Source organism: Cyclopterus lumpus, chromosome 19, assembly GCF_009769545.1.
Source record: "Cyclopterus lumpus isolate fCycLum1 chromosome 19, fCycLum1.pri, whole genome shotgun sequence".
NCBI lineage: Eukaryota > Metazoa > Chordata > Actinopteri > Perciformes > Cyclopteridae > Cyclopterus > Cyclopterus lumpus.
In genome coordinates this window covers 9,994,980-10,017,648 of record NC_046984.1, presented here as the reverse complement: position 1 = coordinate 10,017,648, position 22,669 = coordinate 9,994,980, and the positions used below count along the sequence as shown (strand labels likewise).

The following is a 22,669-nucleotide window of genomic DNA, read 5'->3' as shown; positions in this document are numbered from 1 at the left end:
CTAAAAGATGTAACAATACGAGTATGACAAGAAAGCTTATTGAGTGAGATTTTCTCTGAAAATGAATTGAATGTGACCCCTTTCTACTTGATTGTATAGCTTTGTCAATGCAATATGTGTAATGTGTGTGTAATAATAAACAAGAACCTGGCAATCAGCATGCGGTCAAATTGCTGAGTCAGTGTATACAAACTGTGTATTATACTGAACACAGGCAAAGATTATCAAGTCTACAAGAGATACAAAGTTCTCGACTTTTAAGTTGAAGACTATATGGGAACTGTGCAATTAGACAACTTCAACCAATTAAATCTGCAGCTGGGATCAAGCTCCTATAAGCTTTAATCTGCCGCAGTGCTCTATCCAGCGGCTGTCTGACATATGAAGACCGTGAGAAGTTGATTTAATTGTTAGTATTGTTATCTATTAACTGGGTGGGAGTGGGGTTGGGTGACTAAGGCGGTCACTCTCCTCCCATCGCTGCTCGGCAAGATAAGAGCTGGAAAACCACAAATGTGTTAGAAAACACCCCGATTCACCCTCAGCTTCAAGCTCTCGCACTTCTTCACAATGACAGATTCAAACTTGTTGTAAGTACGACAGTATTTTCAGCTCTCTGTTTCTTTAGTTAGTAAAATACACCCTTACAATATACAAGAACATCAGTGCGGGGAAATGTCTTTCAGTGATAAGAAGCTGACAGAGGACAAGAGTCTAAAAGGGAGCAAAAAGAAGCAAAAGAAGGAAGATGCCTGGAAATCAGAAGGACCCAGGGATCCATTTGCTATGGTTCGTGTCCTCCCCAGAGTGTGAGTGCATACGTGCAGTGATGTATGTATGCTAGTCTGTGTTTGTTGCACTGTGAATACTCCTAAACTTGCCTGTGGATGTTCTGTATGCCTCTCACACATAAAACACCAATATGTCTGTTGAAATTACACATTTTGGCTGTAGGGATCAACTTGAGTTATGCTGCTGTGTGACGGGACAAACATCAATCTTCTTGGGAGAGATGATAGTAACTTGTCCTTTTTCCTGCCCTATAGCTGGACGCTCTTCCGGAGATGAAGCAGCAGGAGATCCAGAGGGCCCTGCACCTCTTCTCCATAGGCCCAAGTCTGCCAAAGACCCTGCAGCAGGCCAAAACACACACTTACCATTTCTGGGACACACAGCCTGTCCGCAGACTGGGTAAGACGCTATTTGTTGAAATACTCTAAAAACTAATTTGCTCGAACTTATACTAAAGCAAATGTTTGACAGTTTGGGGAGATACCCTTGTTGCTTTCAACAGGAGATTAGATGAGTAGATACCATTCGTCCGTTAGACATCAGGCCATGGCCAGCAGGCGGTTTGGTTATTGTCCCTCGGCATCAGAAATGGACACGCGGAGGACCACTTTAGTGTCTGTATAGGTCGTACCAGGCTTTCAACTAATTGCATTGTACGCCCTCCTGTATACAGTCTATGGTGTTCAGTGAGAGCATGTGATGTAGTATAAAGTCCGTGAGAGACGGAGGCGGATGTTAGGGGCGGTGTGAGGGTCAAACCAACACAGGACTACTCAGTCCATTCTGAAACTAAAAAGTAAGTCACGAGTGACATGACTTGTCTGACACTCGCTGGTGTCGTGAGTCCGTTGTCAGTCAAGTTAACGTCAACCACACTCTTTTTCCTAAACCTAGCTAAGTGGAAAAAACAACTCTAGAGTGGTACCCGGTGTATGGAAAATATGTTGATATTGTTGTAATGGGATATAATGTTCAGGATTATTTCAAAGCCATGAGCAGTTTCCAGGCAACCCACAGAGACTTGATATTTTTACACTTTGGTTTTCTGCAAGTTATGACATATTATTTAGTGAGCTTTAGAGGTGCTGGGAGGTGGATTGTGTTACCTTGGACAGGCTTGCTGTTGAAGAGTGGTACGAATCTACTCATGTAACTGCTGCAGAAAGAATGCATGCATATTTACCAAAATGCGCAAATATTACTTAAAATATAAAGATATGTGCTACTCACTGAGCAGAAAGTCAAGACTATTGCAAATCCTTCCTTTGATCATTTTTAAATCGTCATTGTTTACATCAACATTCAAACCACTTCTATCATTTTATGGGCACGCTCCTACGTTTTACAGCACATTCCCACCAAGATCTGTGGGCAGACGTGTGATCATATTCCCCCTGGTTGTGCATGTGCGTATGGCACCTGAGGGTATACGCTGGCAGAGAACACGACACGAAAAAATAGATGCTCATCAAAACGTTGCTCCGGATACCTTTACCTCCACTGCCTCTGTATCACTTCACTAATTTCATGGATTTTAAATAAATATAGATGCACTCCTCCGTTGCATATACATTAATCTCCAAATACCATTTCATTTATGCCTATAAATGGGAAGAAGAAGAAGAAGAAGAAGAAGAAGAAGAAGAAGAAGAAGACCCTAAAATCCTATTTAATGTTGTCATTATTACACAGCATTCATTTAAAAAACATTATCAGAAGTCCAGAAGTCATTCACTATAATTACAACATTGAGAATGAAGTTACCTCGTGGGTCTTATATTTGTGTCCTCAGGTGACGGTGTTGGGACTCATGGCCCAATAGTAGAGGGTGAAGCCAGTCTCCGTAAGGAGCCCTCCTCCCTACCTTCAGGTTTCTCCTGGGACACGCTGGACCTGAGCAGCCCTACTGTGGTAAGTCCCTTACTGTATGTAGTTAGAAACTGCATCCCTTTCAGAGGCCAGGAACAGCGCTTTTATTCATGTGAATCCAAAGATAAGTTGACTCACATCCAGCCAAATTCACCATGTGCCCCTCTATCATTGCAGTTGAGAGAGCTTTGCACTCTGCTCAACGAGAACTACATGGAAGAGGATGACAACACTATGAGACGTGAGTTCTCGCTGGAGTATCTGCAATGGTAAGCTTCAAGCATTTGGTCACTATTGCTTTTCTCCATTTTGAATCAGTAAAGTTGGTTGAAAACATGTTCACCTCCGTCTGGCATTAACACACCTTAAACCTGCTCTGTACAACTGCATCACATCAATGTCAGACTCTGGGTTGCACTAAAGGAATGATGTCATTGAGAGTCTAAAAAGGACGTCACGATACATTTTTTTCCAGTCAACTTTCCAGCCTGACCCTCCGACAAACCGTTAATCAGTTACAAGGCGGCTACTCTAATCGCTTCACTTCACTTTGCTGACTTATTCCTCTGTGATCTGCATAAACGGTATACTTCAGGGAACAAAACCTTTAAAAAATGTACTTTGATATGAATAATTAACATTAGTATTCCAGGAACTGGCACAGGTCTTTGGCCTTGAGGTTAAAGAAATCTGCTGTATTTATTCAGCTGAGTCATCTTATGCTCAATATTCTTTATCAAAAATGGTCCTTAATCAGAGTTCATTGAAGTATGCCTGCATGTATTCACAGACCAATATTGCAGACAATGTCCCTCTCTTCCTCTAAAGGGCTTTACAACCTCCTAACTGGCTGGCCCAGTGGAACTGTGGTGTGCGAGTACACACCAATAACAAATTAGTCGGCTTCATTGCCGCTCTTCCTGCAGATGTGCGCATGTATGAGACGTGAGTAGCTCATAAATGCATTCAAAGATGTGTGGTGTAAATTATATCTCATAAGCTATATTAGCATTCAGAGCACTTGCCGACAAAACTGTAGCAATTTTGCTAAAGTGTCTCAAAGCAAATGCTCAAATCGTGCTCCCCTGCAGGGAGAAGCGGATGTCGCAGGTCAAATTCCTGTGTGTTCATAAGAAGCTGCGCCTCAAGCGGATGACCCCAGTTCTGATCCGAGAGCTCACCAGACGGATCAACCAGCATGGTCTCTACCAGGCTGTCTACACAGCTGGCATTGTGCTGCCCACACCACTAAGCTCCTGCAGGTAGTAGACAGGGTTGATTGACATTTGATTCAAAGGCAAAGTGACTACACAATAAGCACTTTTAATGCGAGGGATGGGTTTTGACTTGAGGACAAAATGTTCTGCCAAAGGCACAAGAATTTTGGGCATTTGACATGGCAGATTTCTGTTTTTGTCTTTGCTTTGTTTACTCGTTTGAAGCAGCAGATTGCATTTTAGGAAGGTGAGAAAAGTGCCAAATCCCAGGTAATCACATCTGGTCAAACCACACCCACCCAGTCCTGGTGAAGCAAGATTAGCTGAGTTTTTTAGCGTGAAACCCCAAATCTTACTTGGTATTTTTATAGCTAATTTAGTCAAGAATGTGTCATGTTATGGAGAAATATATTTTCAGGGTCTTTACCACCATTACAATTGATATAAAGCATGAAACTTCTTTATCTGGTTATGGGTGTCACTCCCGTTCCTCTAATGAGCAAACATGCAGTCTCTCTGTTTTCAGGACACTTCTTATGCTATTTCTTCAAAACATGTACAGTATGTTACAATGAGTACATCTCATATTTGCTATTTCTCTTATGAAGCAACATTCCACCTTCAGTGTCCCTACCAAATAAACAAACTAAATATTTTAGGTACTGGCTTCGCCCTCTGAATCCCCGAAAGCTGACCGAGGTGAGCTACCCGGGTCTGAGACAGAACATGAACCTGCACAGAGCTCTCAAATTCTACCGTCTGCCTGAGGTGAGTTTGTGCTGCCACCTAGAGGCTAAACCCAGTTAGTGCCATTATGGTCTGACATTGATCTGACAGCACAGTCTTCACCTGACTGACCAAAAGGGTGCATACAAAATGTTGATGCAGGCAACTCTATAGCTTACTGAAAGTGTTTTTCCTCCTCTCTCCCAGGTGACAAAGACTCCAGGTCTGCGCCCTCTGGCTAAAGAAGATGTGGTGGGGGTCCACTCACTACTGCAGGCCAACCTCTGCAAGTTTCACCTCAGCTCCATGTTGTCTTTGCAGGAAGTAGAGCACTGGCTGTTGCCCAGGGAGAGTGTGATCGACACCTATGTCGTAGAGGTCTGGCGCCTTACAATGTGTTGATGTTAATTCCAATTCAAAACATTTACATTTCTTTGGAGAGGGAAGAGCACTCCTCAATGTTTGTACAGTTTAAGCTCATTTTGCTGCAGTGGTTAAGAGTGTATTCCCCTCCTCACACGCAGGGTGATGCTGGCACACTGACAGACGTGGTGAGTTTCTACAGCGTCTCCTCCAGGGTGCTGAATCACCCAGTCCACACTGGCCTGAGAGCAGCTCATCTCCTTTACGTCGCCGCTACCACCACAGACCCAGTCGACCTGATGGAGGACACACTGGTCCTGGCTAAGTCTGTGAGTGCGTCAGAATTTTTAAAAACAATGAAAAAGTGCAAAAGGCTTTCAACTTAAGACTACGTACATGCAGTTAAATAACCATGTATTTAAAATGTGATAACAAAAGAAATGCTCCCTTTCCTCACTGACAGAAAGGGTTTGACGTCTTCTCTGCGCTCGACGTGATGGATAACAAGAGTTTCCTGGAAAACCTCAAATTCAGCATCATGGATAAGAGTCTACATTTCTATCTGTACAACTGGATGTGTCCTAATATGAGCCCGGACAAGGTAAAGACTATTGAAATATTTCCTAAATTATGTAATTATAGCAGAAAGATATCACTCATTAGCAGCAAATTGTGAGATTTACTAAAACAGTAACACTTTGGGTAAAATGCAGAAATACAAAGTCCAGCCGTGCTGAATACACTTGTGTTCTTAATGTCACACATGTAACACATACAGGTTCAGTAGAGATGATTGATGTGTACCAGCAGTAATCGCTGTATGTCTTACAGGTGGGCTTGATCTTCCCAAACTGACCTAAGAAGTGGTGGAGTGATGAAGATTGAAAGGCCGGTCATCAAACGTCATCACCACCAGCATGCATTGAGATTAAAAAAAGACAATCTGTAAAACAGCTCAGTCACAAATCAATGAAATAAATAAAAGGAGAATTCTATTTGTAAATACATGAGTTATCTGGATGTCAGTTCTTTCATTCAGCGTTTCTGCGACAGGAAATGATTGTTTCTGACATGATGGTGAAACGAGTAACCATGTGTGTGAGTTTATGTGTGAGTGTATTTGGTATTTCAACAGGCAATTATACATAACCTCTGGTGGCATTATATGGATTATCTAGTGTAAAGGGACATTGTATTCACAGAGGCAAGTTGCTGTTGAGTCAAATATTTATTCAAGCAGCATCAATTAAATTGAAGCAAAAAAATCTCCATGGCACTTAAAGGTTAATCCATCACATAAAGACAAGAGTCTACAAACCCCACTAGCAGCTGTACGGAGACACAGTGGTGCTGTGAGCTACATGCTGACATCAGCAATCTTCAACTAGCATTATATAGATCATCGTCACCATCTTAGCTAATTAGCACATTAACAAAAAGTACAGCTGAGGCTGCTAAATTCTGCCACATGGTGGACTTGTGAGTAAAGCTGGTGATTAATTGCAGGCTACATCCCAGTTGTTTCCCCAGTATTGGCAGACCCAACTCACAAGATCTAATGCTGTCCACCCCGAACCATGAAACCTCAGAGACTTAACGCCATGTGATCAACATAAGTCTGCAAAAGAACTCCAAATTACTTATGACGAACATCACAGAACTATCTGTAAGATGGCGTGTTTGTTCCTCATCTGCATGTCAGAAACCAGAACGGGTTGATTTCCAAGTACATGTAACAATATTTGTAGCATAATCAATTATCAAAGAAGATGAAGAATATTTCAGATCCAGGAGGATCCCCCCCCCCCCCCCAGGCTAAGCCCCCAATGTCCTTAAATCGTAAAAACGCAACTGTTTTGGACCACGCAACATCCTCTGTAGTTACACAATCACGAGATGGATACAATATCTAAATATAAACAGAAGGGGGCACTGCAAGATTAACGTTACAGCGACGTGTTATTGCGAGCAACTATTTAGAAGTGCAGATGTAGACATCATCTGCTTTGCATTGTATTGTTGAATGCAGAAGAAAAATATAAATCAAATGTGTGCTTGCGTGGACAGTATCTGTCCCAAAGACAAAGAGAAGCAGATGGGTTGATGACATGCTTTGAAACCCAGCTATGTGACGCAATCATGTCCAGTTGAAGCAATAACAAGTATTCAGAAAAAAAGGAGGAGGGATTTTACAATGAAAACACCCCACTACAAGTAACAATAACACATGTTTAAGTAATTGGAAGAACGTATAATAAATGTCCTGTTGCGGTCTGTTAAAGTATTGTCAATGTAGAGCTAGCATGTGTGTTGCTGATGCTACTAATCTATTGATGTTGGGTAGTTGTTCCCAAATTGCTCCTTTCCCAAAGGTCACAAGATTAAGGTAACAAAAGATGATTCTTATATAAACAGGAAAGAGAGATACAAAATCGTATATATATATATATATATATATATATATATATATATATATATATATATATATACGATTTTGTACCTCTCTTTCCTGTATATCGTATATATATCTATATATATATATAGATATATATATATATATATATACGATTTTGTATCTCTCTTTCCTGTTTATATAAGAATCAGCACAGAAAAGCACATGTTGTTTTAGTTTTAAAATAGCTGAAAATAAAAATACTTAGGTAAGTAGACGAAGTTAAACAGTACTGTCTTGAGTGACGCTAGCTTCCCTGTGGTCACCCACGTAGAAACGCCGCAAACGAGCCTGGAGCTGCTATTTACAAGAGGCACGTGAATGCACCACCGTGCTGAATTTGAGCCAATCAGAGGCTAGAAGGCATTTTATGTTTGAAGTGAGTGACTGGACCTGACAGCAACCTTCACTGCCGCCTCTGCACCCTGCCCGGGCAGGACAGAGCCGTGTCTCCCGTTAGCTTCGGTGGAGGATGAGTAGAGGAAGTCAAACTCTTTTATAAAGACGCAAACAAAACTGTCGATTCTCTCTCTAATTTAATTTAATTGGTGTCGCAGACCCGGTCCTGTCGGCCCGTCTTGTGCGGTTAACGTTTCGCATATTGTCGAAAATTTTCCAAAACATCACACTAGCTCGCGTTTACGTGCACTAGTGTGGTATTTAGTTTGAGCAGCTAGCTCGTCTTTCAAAGAGTCCCACGGCAACGTCTCCGTGGATGTCGTGTGTGTGTGTGGACGCTCGAGCAGACCTCCATAAAGGATTGCAGGTACGTTATACGCAGCAATGAAGCGACAGTTTATGTTGTAACTTTGTTACGAGTGTGTTGTTGCAGTGTAACTTACTACAGAGGCGTCGCCACAGCTTCCTCTACACAGGATGTTAAGTCACATATTGGCTGTTTCAGGAAATGCACATCAGTGACACTCATATCGGTGCAAAATGTTACATTCAAGGATGTGAGGTGTAGTTGTATATTCAAACTCCCAACAGCTGCCATTGCATTGGTCAGAGGAGTTTTTGTTGTATCGCTCTTTATTAGTGCACGTTGTTCCTCTGTGACTTTTGCATACTGCATGTAAGAGAACGACACTTCAAATCAGTCCATTGATTCCAGGCCTTTATTTTTTAATAAATGACCGCACGTCCAAGCCAGCTGTTTTTGTGTCCTTTCACCCACTAGCTCACTCCCTGGCAAGTTGGTCAACAGAGACTCACTGAGCCCAGTCAGTCCCTCTCCAAACAGTGGCAGAGAGGGCTGAGCATTTAGGACTGAGTTCTGCAAAAAACAACAACAAAACACCTGTGAAAACGACATGATAAGAAAGATAAGAAAGCCTGAGAGCTGTAAGGTCTGCCAGTCATATGTATGCACTCTTCTGTGTTGACAAGGCTTACAGTAATGCCACTAGGAACTAGATTATGTCACTTGGCACAACATTGTTTGGAATCAAAGTCATGTTTATCTGCGTCAACCTGCCATGGCTGTGCAAATACTTGCAGGCTGCATGGGTAATGTCTGTGTACTTCGAGATGGATGAGACCTGTTTGATTTCCTTGGCGATATGGCAACTGTACCCTTGGTGGGGTGTAACCTTTGTTTATTCAGCGTGCATTTCAAACAGCAGTCTTTTCCCTATGACTTTACCTGGGCCTGCCTCTAATTACTTGTCACCACGCTGTGCATTCAGAGGTCTACGGCCTACATAATGTAATTCAAGTGAGAGAAATTAGATCACTGGATGAAAAAGTGCTATCAATCAGTGAAAGAGTATATATATATATATATACTTTGGAGAGTTTTTTTACTTTACGAAAAACATATATATATATATATATATATATATATATATATATATATATATATATATATATATATATATATGTGTTTTTCCTCGAATGGGGAATAGAAGGAAACCAATTGAAGCTTCATATCCGACGGCTATAGTATTTGAAGCTTGCCAGGTTGTAATTTTTCCACTGTATGGCATCTCAGTGGCCTGTGTCACAACAGGTTTATCAAAACCTTGCTCAGCAGCCGGTGTTGAGCAAGACAGAAAAAGAAAATGTATGCAGGCCTCGATAAGAGACACTGTGTTTGTGTGTCAGGCACTGAGCAAGACTGCACAAGTATGTGTGGAACTTTTTTATAACTAATTAATAACAGAGCATACCGCTTAGTGTTACTGATGCTGTGTTGAGAAATAACAGAAAGCTGGTAACCAGCCTGTGCATACTTTAGCGCATGGAGCAAAACTTGTCCGAGCAGGGAGTGGCTCTTGTCATGCTTACATAATTCTGCTGCTCTTGACCTGCCACTTCGATGGACCATGTAAAGACCCCAAACAAAGAGACAGATCCTCCTTTGTTGTCAAGCAGAAGTGTGTGTTATGTGGTTGTGGTTTTTATATTCATCTGAACGCCTCGTGTCAGTCCGGGGGCGGTGTTGTGTCGCTCCTGGAGAGATCTTGTTCCTCAACAATGGAAAGAGGGCTTTCTGAGGGTGGAGGAGCGCGACGTGGATGAGGGTTCCTGCTGCAGAGACTTGTCTTGTTCTGCACTGTAACATCAACTTGTTATTATTTAGTTTTTCTTTAGAACAAGTTCTCAAGAGTGAAAATGTTCACTTTAGTTTGTTGGCTTCTGGGAGGATTTCCCAACTTCTCGAAGCTTCAGAGCAGTTAAAGGTCTCTCAATGGGCTTTTATTGTGTAGGTTCTGTTGCGGTTTTGCCAACCTTCTGTCATGTAGGTGTAAGTTCGAGATTTGGTCTGGTGCACCGAGTGAGTGTGCCTCCCACAGAGTGTTGCGTAGCTGAAAAGTAATTGAAGGGATGTAAACAACCCCCTTATTAAATTGGGATTGTAAATTAGATTTAAATCAGTAATACATTTTTTTTAACACGGATTGGAGACGGAAAGACACAAAATAGCATTTGTGCACCAAGATTGCCTCCGTTTAGTTGTCTGTGTAGTTTTACATTTATATCTATTTTGGATTGGCGGTGTGATGCTTTACATATGAAAGAATGTCCCTCTTGTCGGTTTATTGAAACTTCTCATATCGTGCATTTCTGCACTTGCAACTATTGCGACAGAACTCTGTACACCAGAACAACCAGACAGGAGAACAGTTTCTTTCCACAGGCCGTCAATCTGATGAACCCTTCACACTAGTCATTGTAGTCAAATATCCACTGCTGTCATTATAGATTATAATTTCACAGTTTTGAATGCACAATTGTTTTTTCAATATACATATCATCTGTCACTGTCAGTATACGTCCGATACACTGTATATACAGTATAGAGACATGTATACTGCACATAATCATCCAGTCTAATAGCACCCATTCAGTGTTTATTACATTTAATAAACTTAAAGAACACTTGGATTGTATAAAAACATGTAGTTTTAATTTGACTGTTGTTCATTGGTTTATATGCTTATATTATATTTATATTTACACAATTCTTTTCACTATTTGTCTACATAACAGTCCTGTCGATTCGTTACCTTTTGATCTGTCCACAATTGTTTTATCCTTGTCCCTAGCTGTTAACTTTCTGTTTAAGTACATTGACAGAGATGCAAAAAATATCAGATTCCTTGTGTGTGCAAGCAATACTCAATAAAGCTGGTTCTGTTTTTGATTCAAACAGAGCGAAGGAGCACAAGGCTTCCCAGTGTTTTATTTTGCATTCATATTCGTGGCCCTTTTTTTGGCGATCGTAATAAAACCACTCAGTAACAGTGGCCCTTATTCAAACGTCCTCAACAAACTATGAAGATGTCTTGCACCAGTAAGTTAAGAGTTTATTTATATAAGTATTGGTCACTAAGATCGTATTTTACCTGACCATTTTGAGTCTTAAGCTTCACCTACATGTGTTACTTAATAGTTAAATAACGGGCTGCAGATGAACTGCAAAACTTGGCTGCAGAAAGTCCAGCACACTCAAGATCCGCCCACTCAAGCCCTTCGCTCCCCTGTCTCTCCAGTCTGACCCGTACGCTCTCCTCAGCTCTCAGAAGGGTTTGATGTCGGTTGCACAGCCAAGAAGTTCTGCAGTACAAATATTTATAGAAAGCAGAAAGGGTTGTGACAAAGTGCGCAATAGGAACTCAGACAAGCGTGCTCGAGGGTTACCCTCAGGCTAATCTCCCCGAAGACATATTTATAAACCTAGCTAGCAGTTAGGATGGACCGCTTCCAGCTTCGTCACCAAGACACTAACGGTTTTTGGTCAGCAACTGCACAGCCAAGGCCCACTTCAATTACGTCTTCAGCCAGTGTAATATTTGCATGGCACATAAACATATGGTTGTACTTCAGACTTCCATTCGATTTGCGCTCCCATAATAGTTTGCATGTGTAGGGGCAGAGGCATGCATCTCTCCATACTACATTTCACATTGTTTTAGCTCAGTGCCAGAGCAGAATTTCATCTGACACCATCGTCAACTGAAAATAAAGCCTTCGAAAGAAATACCAGAGAGTGTTTTGAATCTATGTTCAAAACAAGTGAGCTTCTGGGCAACGTTTTCTGTGCCTGGCAACCTGGGTTATATTGCCTTTGTGTTAGAGAGGGACAGATGTTGCCACGTAACGACCATTAATAAAACATACACAAGCAAAAGTATCTTTGTAAACCATATGAAGTGATATGGTCAAAGCATTTTGTTTAAACACAGAAGGCCTTTAATGCAATCCACAAAATGTGTGCACAAGTTTATGTATTGTACTTGGATTTCAATGTTTCAATAGTTTAGTGTTCCAACTGTAATTTCCATGAACAGTTAAATACTGTACAATATGCTATTTTCAGTCTAACACAGCTAGTAGCAAATCATTTTTCACTTAAAAGGGGTTTAGTTGGCATTACATGGTTTACACCACGACTGTGTAATACTCCATCTCCTAGCCAGAGAGACCCATCCCCCTGCAAGGACCCCTTTAACCCCTCCACCCCCTGCTCAGTGGCATTCCAGCTGGCCAGATGGTGTCTGCTCTGCACAGTGGACACCAGAGAGCAGAGAGAGAGAGAGAGAGAGAGAGAGAGAGAGAGAGAGAGAGAGAGAGAGAGAGAGAGAGAGAGAGAAAGAGAAAGAGAGAGAGAGAAAAATCCCCACCAGCAGGATTCACCGGATGAGACATTCCACCCCACTGACCCCCCCTCACCCTCCCTCACCCCGCCCTAATGTCGCCCTCACTGTTCAGTCTTGTCTGTATCCTACAGGCGGCCACTCTGGGGATGAAGTCCATGTTGATAAGTTGTTGAAGTGGGAAAATGGCATTAGATGGGTTCTATGGAGAGACAGCTCTGTAGCTTCACTGATTTAAAACGTGTAAATTAGATGCACGTTATCATGAGTGGAATATTCATACTTTTATTTCAGACTCAAGGTTCAGACAGTACAACACATTAAATAGAATAATGAGGGGGAAAAATGCATTGACCAAAACATCAGTTCTACTCTGGCCTTGTCGGAGTTTTAAAATAGTTGAAACGACTTTGATCGAGTGTCCTGATGAATGTCTCGGTCAGTTTGCACATTTTTCACACTTTCAGTCAAAGATTGGCAAATGAAATGCCCTTGGAGTGTTGCTTGAGTGAGGCAACGCTTTCTGTACGTGAGAGCGCAACAAAGGGTAGCAATCGGTGTGAGGGTAGGTGCTTTAACTCTAGCTACTATACTACATCTGTCCCATAAAACAACTGTGTGGGTGTTTGTTTCTGGCCCTCATTAACTCCTGAAAAGAATCCAACGTAGCACACTGTTGTACGAGTATGCATGCATATGATCCCAGAGCAAGATAAAGCCCCATAAACCCCACCCTTCCCTCTACACACTCCAGCTTCCATGATTGCAGCCTTGTTGTGTGTGCGTGTGTATTTCTGTTGGCTTGTTATTGTGATTCTCCAGTTGCGTGTCGGTGTGCACCGCGGTGTGTGTGTGAGTTTTCTTGTGTTGCCTTCCCATACGTCACATTTAATGGCTCCTTTGAATGTGGCAAACAGAAAGCCGGAAGGCTTGGACAAAGAGCGAGCCTGTAAAAAAAACTGAACTAAATAAATAGAGGAAAACACAGATGCTCCTATGTGTTAAATGCCATTGCTTTATTGAGTTTGAAAGACATGTGCTGTTGTCCCCCCTTGACAAAGACCTCAAGGAGGGAACGCTGCACACTTTCCTTTCCTGGTGACAATGGTAGCTCTGCCTCAAGCAGGTCAGTACAGTTTTTACAGTGTCAGTTACTTAGGCAAAGCAGAGTGCAGGCATGAGTACCCATGTGCTTGTTATGTCAACTGCCTCTCGGGTGACTGGCTATAGTCAGCAGGACTTCTGGTAAAAGGGATTTGAGGGAGTTTGTGTCTGTGTGAGAAAGAAAGAGAGGGGAGGGAGGGGAGGGAGAGATGGATTAGTCTCGGGCCCAGGCATTTGCCCCATCCTCCTCCTCCTCATGAGCAGCAGATCTTGTCCTCCCTCCACCCCCCGTACCACCAGACTGGGGGCACCCCGGAGACACATGCCCCACAAAGTGATCACATCCACCCCCACAAAATCCCATTCTCCCCTCAACCCTTTCCATCTTCTTTCCTCTTTTCCTGGTCCTCTGATCTCTGCCATTCTCTTCATTCTCTTTGTTGGACCCCTTCTTCTCTTTCCTTCCTATTTTGTCCTCCACCCTGCATCCTCTTTCCCAACAACATTTTCTGGTTTAAAAAAAATGGCAAACTTTGTTTTGCATGTGTTATTGAAAACACACACGTGTTAAATACTTGATAAATTAGACCAAATAAATGCATTTTAGCGGAGCTAAGAGACTTTGGTACTATTATCAGTAAAACAAAGAAAAGGTGCGCCAGCCATTAATATTTGACTTAATGTAAGAAGGCTACAATTATCAGAACAGTACAAACGTTCAAGCTCCCTCATGTGGCTCAGATGTGTACCGCATATATAAACCTTCAATTTATTTGAACGACCCAAATAAAATATCCTGCGCCCCACATGTGGGTCCCGCCCCAGCCCTTGGGAAGGATTACTGTCTCGCTACACCCCCTGTTTCCCGCTTTCCTATTTCCTTACAGTTCAAAGTCAGGGGAGAGTTGAGTCATGTGAATGAGGGGTTTAAGCCATGTTAAACAAACACACCCCTCCTGTCAGAAAGTTTGAAGCTCTCTATTAGTGAAGGCCTATTTCAACCGGATGAAGAGCCTCTACAATTGCAATTAAAACTTCACTCTGCTTGTGGTTTCAGGCAAAGTAGTTAAACCGCCGTGTGCTGAATGATTGCTTTTTAATGAGAAACAATGGCCACTCAGTATGTGGTTGATTGTTGCATGAGGGTGGCTTAAAAACGTGTGACACACTCTGGACACGCCCCTCCCCAGCCGGTTTCTGATGCATTTGTTTGGTTGGATAGATCGGTTAGCAGCCAATGCATAATTTACAAGATGGAGTTATTGGATTAGGGACTGATGACCCGTACTCAGGCCTATCTGCTGTCAATGATTGGTCACATGACCTGGTTGTAGTCATACACATCCGTGCACACAAACTGATATGATCCTGTGTACTGTACAGATCATAGGGCCTTACCAAACCACTAGTCTGGATGCATAGATATACCTTGAATAACATTTTTAAAGTGTCTTTCTTTACAGTCCCACATTGATACCAAGATGTTGGATAGTTAGTGAAACATATCACGTGACCAAACCTCAAAGCAAGGTAAAAATACTTTTAAAAGTCCCTCCGATTTCCTCGGCCTTGAAGATACTTCCATCTTTTGTTTTGTCACTGACCTCGGTGGAAAATTCCCTCGAGCTGCACCAGTTGACAAAATGTTCTTAAAAATGTGTCCGCCAGTCTGTTTTTGCCTGCCGACTTTACACTGGCACCTGGTTTTCTCAGTGGAGCAAAGTTTCTACTCTTCACCCTCTTCCCTTGGAATTAATGTGTTTTATTTGGAGCCGGCTGTGTCTTAAACCGCCTCCTCTCTTTTTGTATAGCGAAGGAAAGTCTCCCTGATGTTTGCAGTAACTTTATGTGGATTCCTGAAGGTTTTCAGTGGCAACATGTCTTTATACAAAGCGTCGCTGCTGAACAGACACTGTGTGTAGTGTGAGTGCAACTTTACAGAGGCATACATTTTAAGAATAACTGTCAAGATGCAATCAGTTATAGGTGTAAATCTTCTTACTCAGAGTTTCAAGGAAGATAATAGAAACATTGGGTTATTCAGTAGAGTTAAACTGACACACTTGCAAGCACATTCCTTTGGCCTGGGTCAATGAGCTGACCAGATCGCTTTGTCTATTCAAGCTTCTCTTGAAGAGTGAGTAAGTTTTTATTCAGTCAAAATCTCCTACTTTGAATGCAAATCCACTGTTTATGTGTCGGGTGTAGCCTTCATTCCTGTGTGGACATGTGCATTCTGAAAAGATACACAGGCTGGTGGGCTACGGGTCAGCTTTCTGTCTAACTCTTGTCTTGGAATGAATCAGTGAGCTAAAGTGCATGTGCTCGCTCTGGGATCTGTGTGACAGGTATTCTTTTCCCATAGCAAGCCTGCTTGTCATTACCCATCTAGATAATGACATCAGTGGCCTGCGAGGAACAATGACATAATGGCATCTGATGTTTTTAGCTGACTCACCTTTTGAAATGTTCCTATTAATTAAAACAACAGACAGAAATACAGAGTGAATGTAAGTCACACCATAAACTACAGTGAGTATTCCCAACCGGGATTAAAGAGAGGTCTAAACCCTTAAAGAAAAGTAATGTATACATTTAAAATAGATAGATAAAACAAATGGATAAACAATTGAAATAAAAGTAATAGATACATAGTGTATTGGCTAAATAGTTATCTAAAAATAATGGGGAAACATTTTAAAATGTCAAGTTTCCGCTACTCTAAGTGATAGAAGTGCAAATGCAAACTTAACCAAATTGACCTAAACATTGACAGTTCAAGTGTATGAACACACTCTTGTTTATATAATTAATACTATTAAATACCATCTAGTTTGTAATAAATTAAACTGAACACCTTTGGAACTTTATGGTGGAGTTGATGACTGGGCTGTGGGTCAAAAAGGAAACTATTAATTGACCTTAAATGAAAAATAGCACAACAATCCTCCTCACACATTTTAAATCGTCTGCGAACTGTCTTGGCTTCTGCAACGTCTGCCTTTGTGGTATATTGCATTTGTCAGTAGGCGTAGAACAGGCCTACGTAATCTAAAGTAACCGCTTACAATCACTGGAGGTCTTTGCAGAGAAGTAAATATTTAAATGCGAGGCCATCATGGAGCACTTAGACCTATTAGAGGAAATGATGACACTAAATCTGATACTGTTTTGAAAGCGAATGGGATGTCTAGCTGTTGAACCCATTTAAAGCTTTTCTCACTGCCCTCAAAGGTTTTGGACATTTGCCAGGTTCGTGAGGAACATTTCCTGATTAATTAAAAAGTATTCATGAAGGAGGATATGGGTCAGGAAGTGACACACGTGTCCTTTGTTGAGACAGATCTTCCTCTCGTCGTCGGGACCAACTCCCAATGGGCTAAAAAGGTCAGAGAAAACTTCCGTGATTGGAAACCGAGGACTCTGTTTGTTTACATGCCCTAGAGGAGCAGAAATCATATTGCCAGTATAAATTAACAGGAAGGACTGGTATAACTGCATACTGAGCAAGACAGACGCACTCTCGCCGGAGTAACAAAAGCCTGTGCTACGATATCTTTTTCCATTCGGTTCGACAACAACCCCTCAATTGAGATAAGTGTGACACTGAGTGCAGTAAGTGTTTTTTTTCCCTCCACCTTCATTCTTACTCTCTGGATCAATACAAGCTCATTAAAGCACATTCAGAGTCGTCTTGCTGTGTCTTGGTCCTCCTGCACATCTCTGCTTGCTCCACTTGTCTGTATTTCTAAAGAAATAACCATAAATAGGTAAAGACACCTTGGGGTGTTTTGGAAGTATAATACGCCTCCCAAAAGAAATTCCCGGGTGAGTTCACATTTTCTGATAGGGATGATAATTGTTCTTGTATGACTAACAACTGTATTTTCAGTCCCCCTTGTTGCTTAAAATAACACTAGCAGCTTCCAAACAAAGCAGCCTCGATGTTCTGGGTCTCAACGGACCAGCTTTAGCGTACTGTTTAGCACTCCTTTTATAGGTAGTGACCTAGGTGAATTATGTAAGCGAGTGCACGGGACTGAAATCAACATCCTAAGTCAGGATCGTTTTGCCTTCATAAGGCAATTCACAGACTTTGGAGTGACATTCAGTTCAAATCCCAAAACGAGTCCAGTTGAACAAATCTGCATTCGGTTTTGATGAGGAAAACGGCTGCTTCCCTCAATTTGAGATGTTTTTACCATTATATTACACACCTTATCTTGAAATGCTACGCCTTTTTAACCCAAGAGGAAAAATGTAATACAACTCCAATGAAATTATTTTCTTATTGGGCTGCAGAGCTCTTGAAGGCTTGCGGCTGGCTCGAAGTGGATTTATCACTCCCAATTGATTATGCCTGCATATTTGATAGACCATTTGTTTTTCATATTATCCAATAACTTCTTTTTAAAAGCTTTAGCATCTGATCCTGGTTTCATTCCTATAATATGTTCTAGGGTGTGTTCTGGCTAAATTTAATTGGCCACGGGTACTAGCTGGAATAGTAAGTGCTTGTTGCTCATTTGTTAATTTAACAAGCAGATGGTGAATTTATTTCTACATAGCGCAGAGGATACATCTCCCCGAGCGAAGGTGTCTTGGACATCTCCGGGCTCGAACATGGAGAAGAGAGCGCGTAATCGTCCTGCATAGTTACAGTTTATGGTTTGACTAAGTTTCAATCTACAGAGAGAGGCACTGTTTAGCCTAGCACTATTATGTTAGGTGGAGGAGGGATAGTACATATACACTTATTTCCTGTGTAATATTTCAAAGACATATTTTTTAAAGGGACAAAGAGTCCTGATTCTGGGTTCGTTTTATGGCCCAGCAGGTGGTCGGGGCCGGGGTCAGAGAGGGTGCACTTGAGATTGGTTCAAGTTTGTCATAATTATAGAGAAGGCAGCTCATTTATTCCACCTTATGACCAGAATCACTTTTCTTTTCCCTCTGGTCTTGACCCATTCTTCACCACCCCTATTACTTCTCTCATTGCTAACATTGTCCAGACATAGTGCTTTTCATTTGTATTTTCCCCTACCTCTGTTCCTGGCCATGAATGTGAGAACCAATGTGCTGAATGCCCTGTCATTTGAGGGATGCCTGGGGCGACTTCAAAACTTTGCCCCCCTCTAATATAAATATACCTCCCTTTATCATTTTTGTTCTCCTTGGCCGTCCTCGGACAGGAGCCCCAAAGCATCGTAAGTGCACTTGCGCTGTGAAAAATGTCTGTGTAAAAACCCCTGTGTTTGGTTTGGTGCAATCAGAAGCGGTGCGCACATATTTTATTATTTGCCGTTGTCAGCTGGTGATGCATTTATGTGAGTGCAGTTTTCAAACCTCTGCATCTGAGCCATGTGTGTGGTTTTCTGCTCTTGTGTGAATACTTAGAGAAACAAATTGAGCTCAACTAAACTTCCCGATTTCTTTTTTACCTCCTAAATTTTATTTGAAAAGTTATTTAAAAGTGAACTAGATGGCTCGATGTGGACAGGAAAGGTGAATAGACTGGTGTACTCGTACACATGGGGGCAATTTAAGGTTTCTCGTGCTTTTGTTTGTAGTAATTACATAACCATGATGAGGTGGGATAATGTTGAAGAGGTGATTGGCCTTGGCGCAAAGCCTCTACTAAGTAAGGAATCAAATGGGATGAAGTTGATGTGTGTTTTTCACTTTTTCTCTTCCCTCCTCCCTCTTTCCAACTGGCTCCAAGTGAGTCGCTGGAACCAAGGTTATATGAGAGTTTCGCTGCGGTGGTCGGCTGTCTTTGAGCAGAGCTGGCTGACATCATTCTCAAAGTGGGGGTGGTGTGTGTGTGGGGGCGGGTGTTAGCTGGGGCAGGGCTTGGCTTGCAGCTTTACAGCTGAGCCAGTTTCCTATGAAAGCTGGAAGAGTGTAAGCATTGCTTGGCACAGAGGTTTATACAGGTTTAGAGTGCCTGTCATCTGAAATTGTACTCTAAGATCATGACGCATTAATGATGTCTTCCTCTCTGCCTCTCTTGTTTGCAGCACTGGGATGATTTTAATGGAGTAAGACACTGCTGACAAGGGAAATCTACAAGAAAGACAATCTACATATCCGGTTTAGGACAACTGAAGTAGCAACGTGGAAACTTCTCACCTGCGTTCAAACCCTGAACTGAAGTGAACTTGAAAATGGATGGAATAGGCACCTTGCAGAGTTTGGCCCCGGAGACCAAGGCTGAGCGAATTGCGAGATACAAGGCAGAAAGGAGGAGGGAGCTGGCTGAGCGCTATGGCAACACAGACGAAATCACCTCCAAATATGTCCGTAGGGACAGGAGAATTGGAGATGCATCTGAAACAGTGTCTTCAGAAACCAAGGAGAAGGAAAAATATGAGGATAATGAATCAGAGCAAACGTATACCAAGAGGGGCTCCAGGAACAAAGTAGCAGACCCTGTGGAGGAGCAGACTCACGATGAGCCAACTCAATTCAAAACAGACACCAATTTATCATCTAAATCGAGGTAAGTTTATCACATTGTCACAATATATAGACAGAGCACACTTCTGTTGTTTTTGCAAGACCTTGAGCAACAGGTTGGGACATAAACTTGGCTATGAGACATGAAACACAAAGCTGTCCAGGCAAAGAGACTCAGAAGGCCAGTAGAAGTAGTACCCAGGCTAGATTGCAATACATCATCATTTACTTTTTAGATATTCTTGTATGCATCTCAGTTTTGACTCTAGTAATAGTATACTTGCAAGTGAACCAGTATCCCTTTCAGAGGAGCTAGTAAAGATTACTTTTAGATTAAGTTAGTTAAAGATGGGGTCGGCTGTAGCTCATGGGGAGAGTGGTCGTCCCGCAACCACAAGGTACCCGGTTCGATCCGCTCTCCCCTTAGTTGCATGTCGTAGTGTCCTTGAGCAAGACGCTGAACCCCCAGTTGCTCCCCGGGCGCTTCACTGCAGCCCACTGCTCCTTAATAACTGAGGATGGGTTAAATGTAGAGAAGAATTTCCACACTGTGGGATTAATAAAAGTGTACATTATTATTATTATTATTATTATTATTATTATTATTATATATTATATATTATTAAAGGGCCTACTGGCTCCTAATGAGAAAAGTGGAGGCAACAAGTCAGCACATTTGGAGAACACTTTAAACATCTTCAAAATTGGCCATGTGTGCAAAGCAGAGGACTGCCTCATTTATTTTGACATGTTCTGCAGTGATGAGACGCAAGCTGCTTGTTTTGGTTCACTCAACAATCATTACGGAGACCGTATATGTTTAGCCCATCTGAGAGTAACAAACCGGTGCCGTCAGGCTAAGCGGAAAGACTTTTGGAGTTTTCTCGTTGCCAAGAATGTCCTTCTCAAATTTTTGTGCATAGATGGAGTAAAACATGTTTGAGCTGTAATCAAGCTGCACACAGCCAGACATGTCTGTTCTTGAAAAACAGCCTTGAGGATTGATGATGAGAGAGAAATACTGAGATGGACAGAGTGCTGAGATAATGTCACAGATTGGGGCTTGTGCAGCCCTGCGCTTAATGGAGCAAGCCATCTAGATAGCTGTGAAGGATGGCTTGTTAGATATTATGGACCAATTATTTTATAAGATTGGGAAAGACGTGTGTTGCAATGGCATGTTTCAGCAAATCTCAGCTAACAAGTGATCTAGTTGATAGCTGAAGGCTTTTTATGTGCATGTTGTTTTTTATTGTCCATGCGTATGTCAAACACGCGTTTAAGTGCAAAATGTAGTATTCAAATTGATTGAGTGTACAATATGTAAGCATCAGTTTTATCTAAGTAAGGATATGGAGGATGTTTTGTTTGGCTTTTTGCACATTATGAAATGTGAAAGGAATTATTTCACAGCAGAAAGAATATTTTGGAAAAAAAATGTAATGACAGAGAACACGAAAGCGGGTTGACATGTTGACGTGTTTGTCTCGCATGCCTGTCACGTCTTCTTGTCGGCTTTGTTTTGATGTTCGCTGCACGTCACCGTCCAGCTGCGCCGTTCTGCGCGTCGGCATTCTTATGCCACATGCGGAGTTCAGAGGTGATATAGAGGCTGTTGTTATTAGCCAATAACTTGTCATCCCCAAATAATTTTTTTGTTTGTTTGTTCATAATGTTTAACCTTCAATTCTAATGCTGCGTTCACACCAAAAGCGCGAGTAGATCCCATGCAAAGTCAATGCATACGCAGACGCAAATGCTTGCGAATGACGCACATTTTTGCCGGGCGGCGTGAATGAGAGCGAAGCCAAAAATTTGTCTCATTCGCCAAAGTTTCAATATTTCAACTTTAGCCTCATGCAACGTTTTGGTGTGAACGCAGCATAAGGGGTAATTGGAGTTGTTTGTGTCTCATTAAGCATTCCTTACAGATCATCTTGAATTGTATATTAAACTATATATTAAAGATTCCTGGTTGACTTGCAAGTGCGTTATGACAAGAGCTTCACACATATTCACCACCCTCGTAGGCAACACGCTGGCGTGTGTCTGTTACAGGAATAGCACAAAGGAAACTGGAACCCAGCGATAATGAACAATGTCTGTCAACTCGTGTATCTGCCACAGACGAGAATCCTCTCCTTGTGTTGAAGGGTGATGTTCCAAGTTGTTTTCTAAAAGATACAACAGTGAGATTGTGGGAGAGGGATAAGATTGTTAAATGGATATTAAACTGTTTTTACATCAATGCACGTTACATAGGACAAAAATTGTGAAGAGTATGTTGTATTATGTCGGGTTTGATGGGCGTGTCATCAAGTACGTGTAGTAAACACCAGTAATTGGGCTAGTGGCACCTTGGATTATACACAGGACTGAATGGGATTTGGACTAATACTTGTTTATGTGACTGAATCATTACACAGTTTCAGTTTGTGCCATTCGAAGAACTGATCGCTTCCCAACATTAAAGTGCACAAATTAGAGACATTAAAATTAAATATTTGAACTATGCCACATTCACGATCCTTCTTTACTCTTACGTAATCCTCTTCTCTTCCTGTTTCACTTAATGTATTGTGTGT

The 22,669-nt window shown here is 41.8% G+C and overlaps 2 protein-coding genes across 4 annotated transcripts in view; both read left to right on the top strand.

Annotated features, from left to right (window-relative positions):
* The first annotated feature begins 460 nt into the window (after positions 1–460).
* On the top strand, positions 461–5,974 carry LOC117748913 (glycylpeptide N-tetradecanoyltransferase 2-like). Of its 3 annotated transcripts, XM_034559047.1 has the most exons (12): positions 461–590; positions 687–789; positions 1,047–1,191; positions 2,585–2,703; positions 2,839–2,930; positions 3,490–3,606; positions 3,753–3,923; positions 4,538–4,646; positions 4,812–4,982; positions 5,129–5,296; positions 5,431–5,568; positions 5,799–5,974. In XM_034559047.1, the coding sequence occupies exons 1-12, from the start codon at positions 571–573 to the stop codon at positions 5,820–5,822; spliced, it is 1,377 nt and encodes a 458-aa protein (XP_034414938.1). In that variant the 5' UTR covers positions 461–570; the 3' UTR covers positions 5,823–5,974. The 3 variants fall into 3 exon arrangements, with proteins under 3 accessions (XP_034414938.1, XP_034414940.1, XP_034414939.1); XM_034559049.1 differs by lacking the exon at positions 3,490–3,606; XM_034559048.1 differs by having other exon boundaries at positions 519–789.
* Positions 5,975–7,804: 1,830 nt separating this feature from the next.
* svild (supervillin d) overlaps positions 7,805–22,669 on the top strand; it is a 38,731-nt gene continuing 23,866 nt past the window's right edge. The window contains exons 1-2 of the mRNA XM_034558286.1: positions 7,805–8,185; positions 19,646–20,127. Of these exons, the coding sequence (XP_034414177.1) occupies positions 19,793–20,127 (335 nt within the window). The 5' untranslated portion in view covers positions 7,805–8,185; positions 19,646–19,792. The remainder of the gene's footprint in view (positions 8,186–19,645; positions 20,128–22,669) is intronic.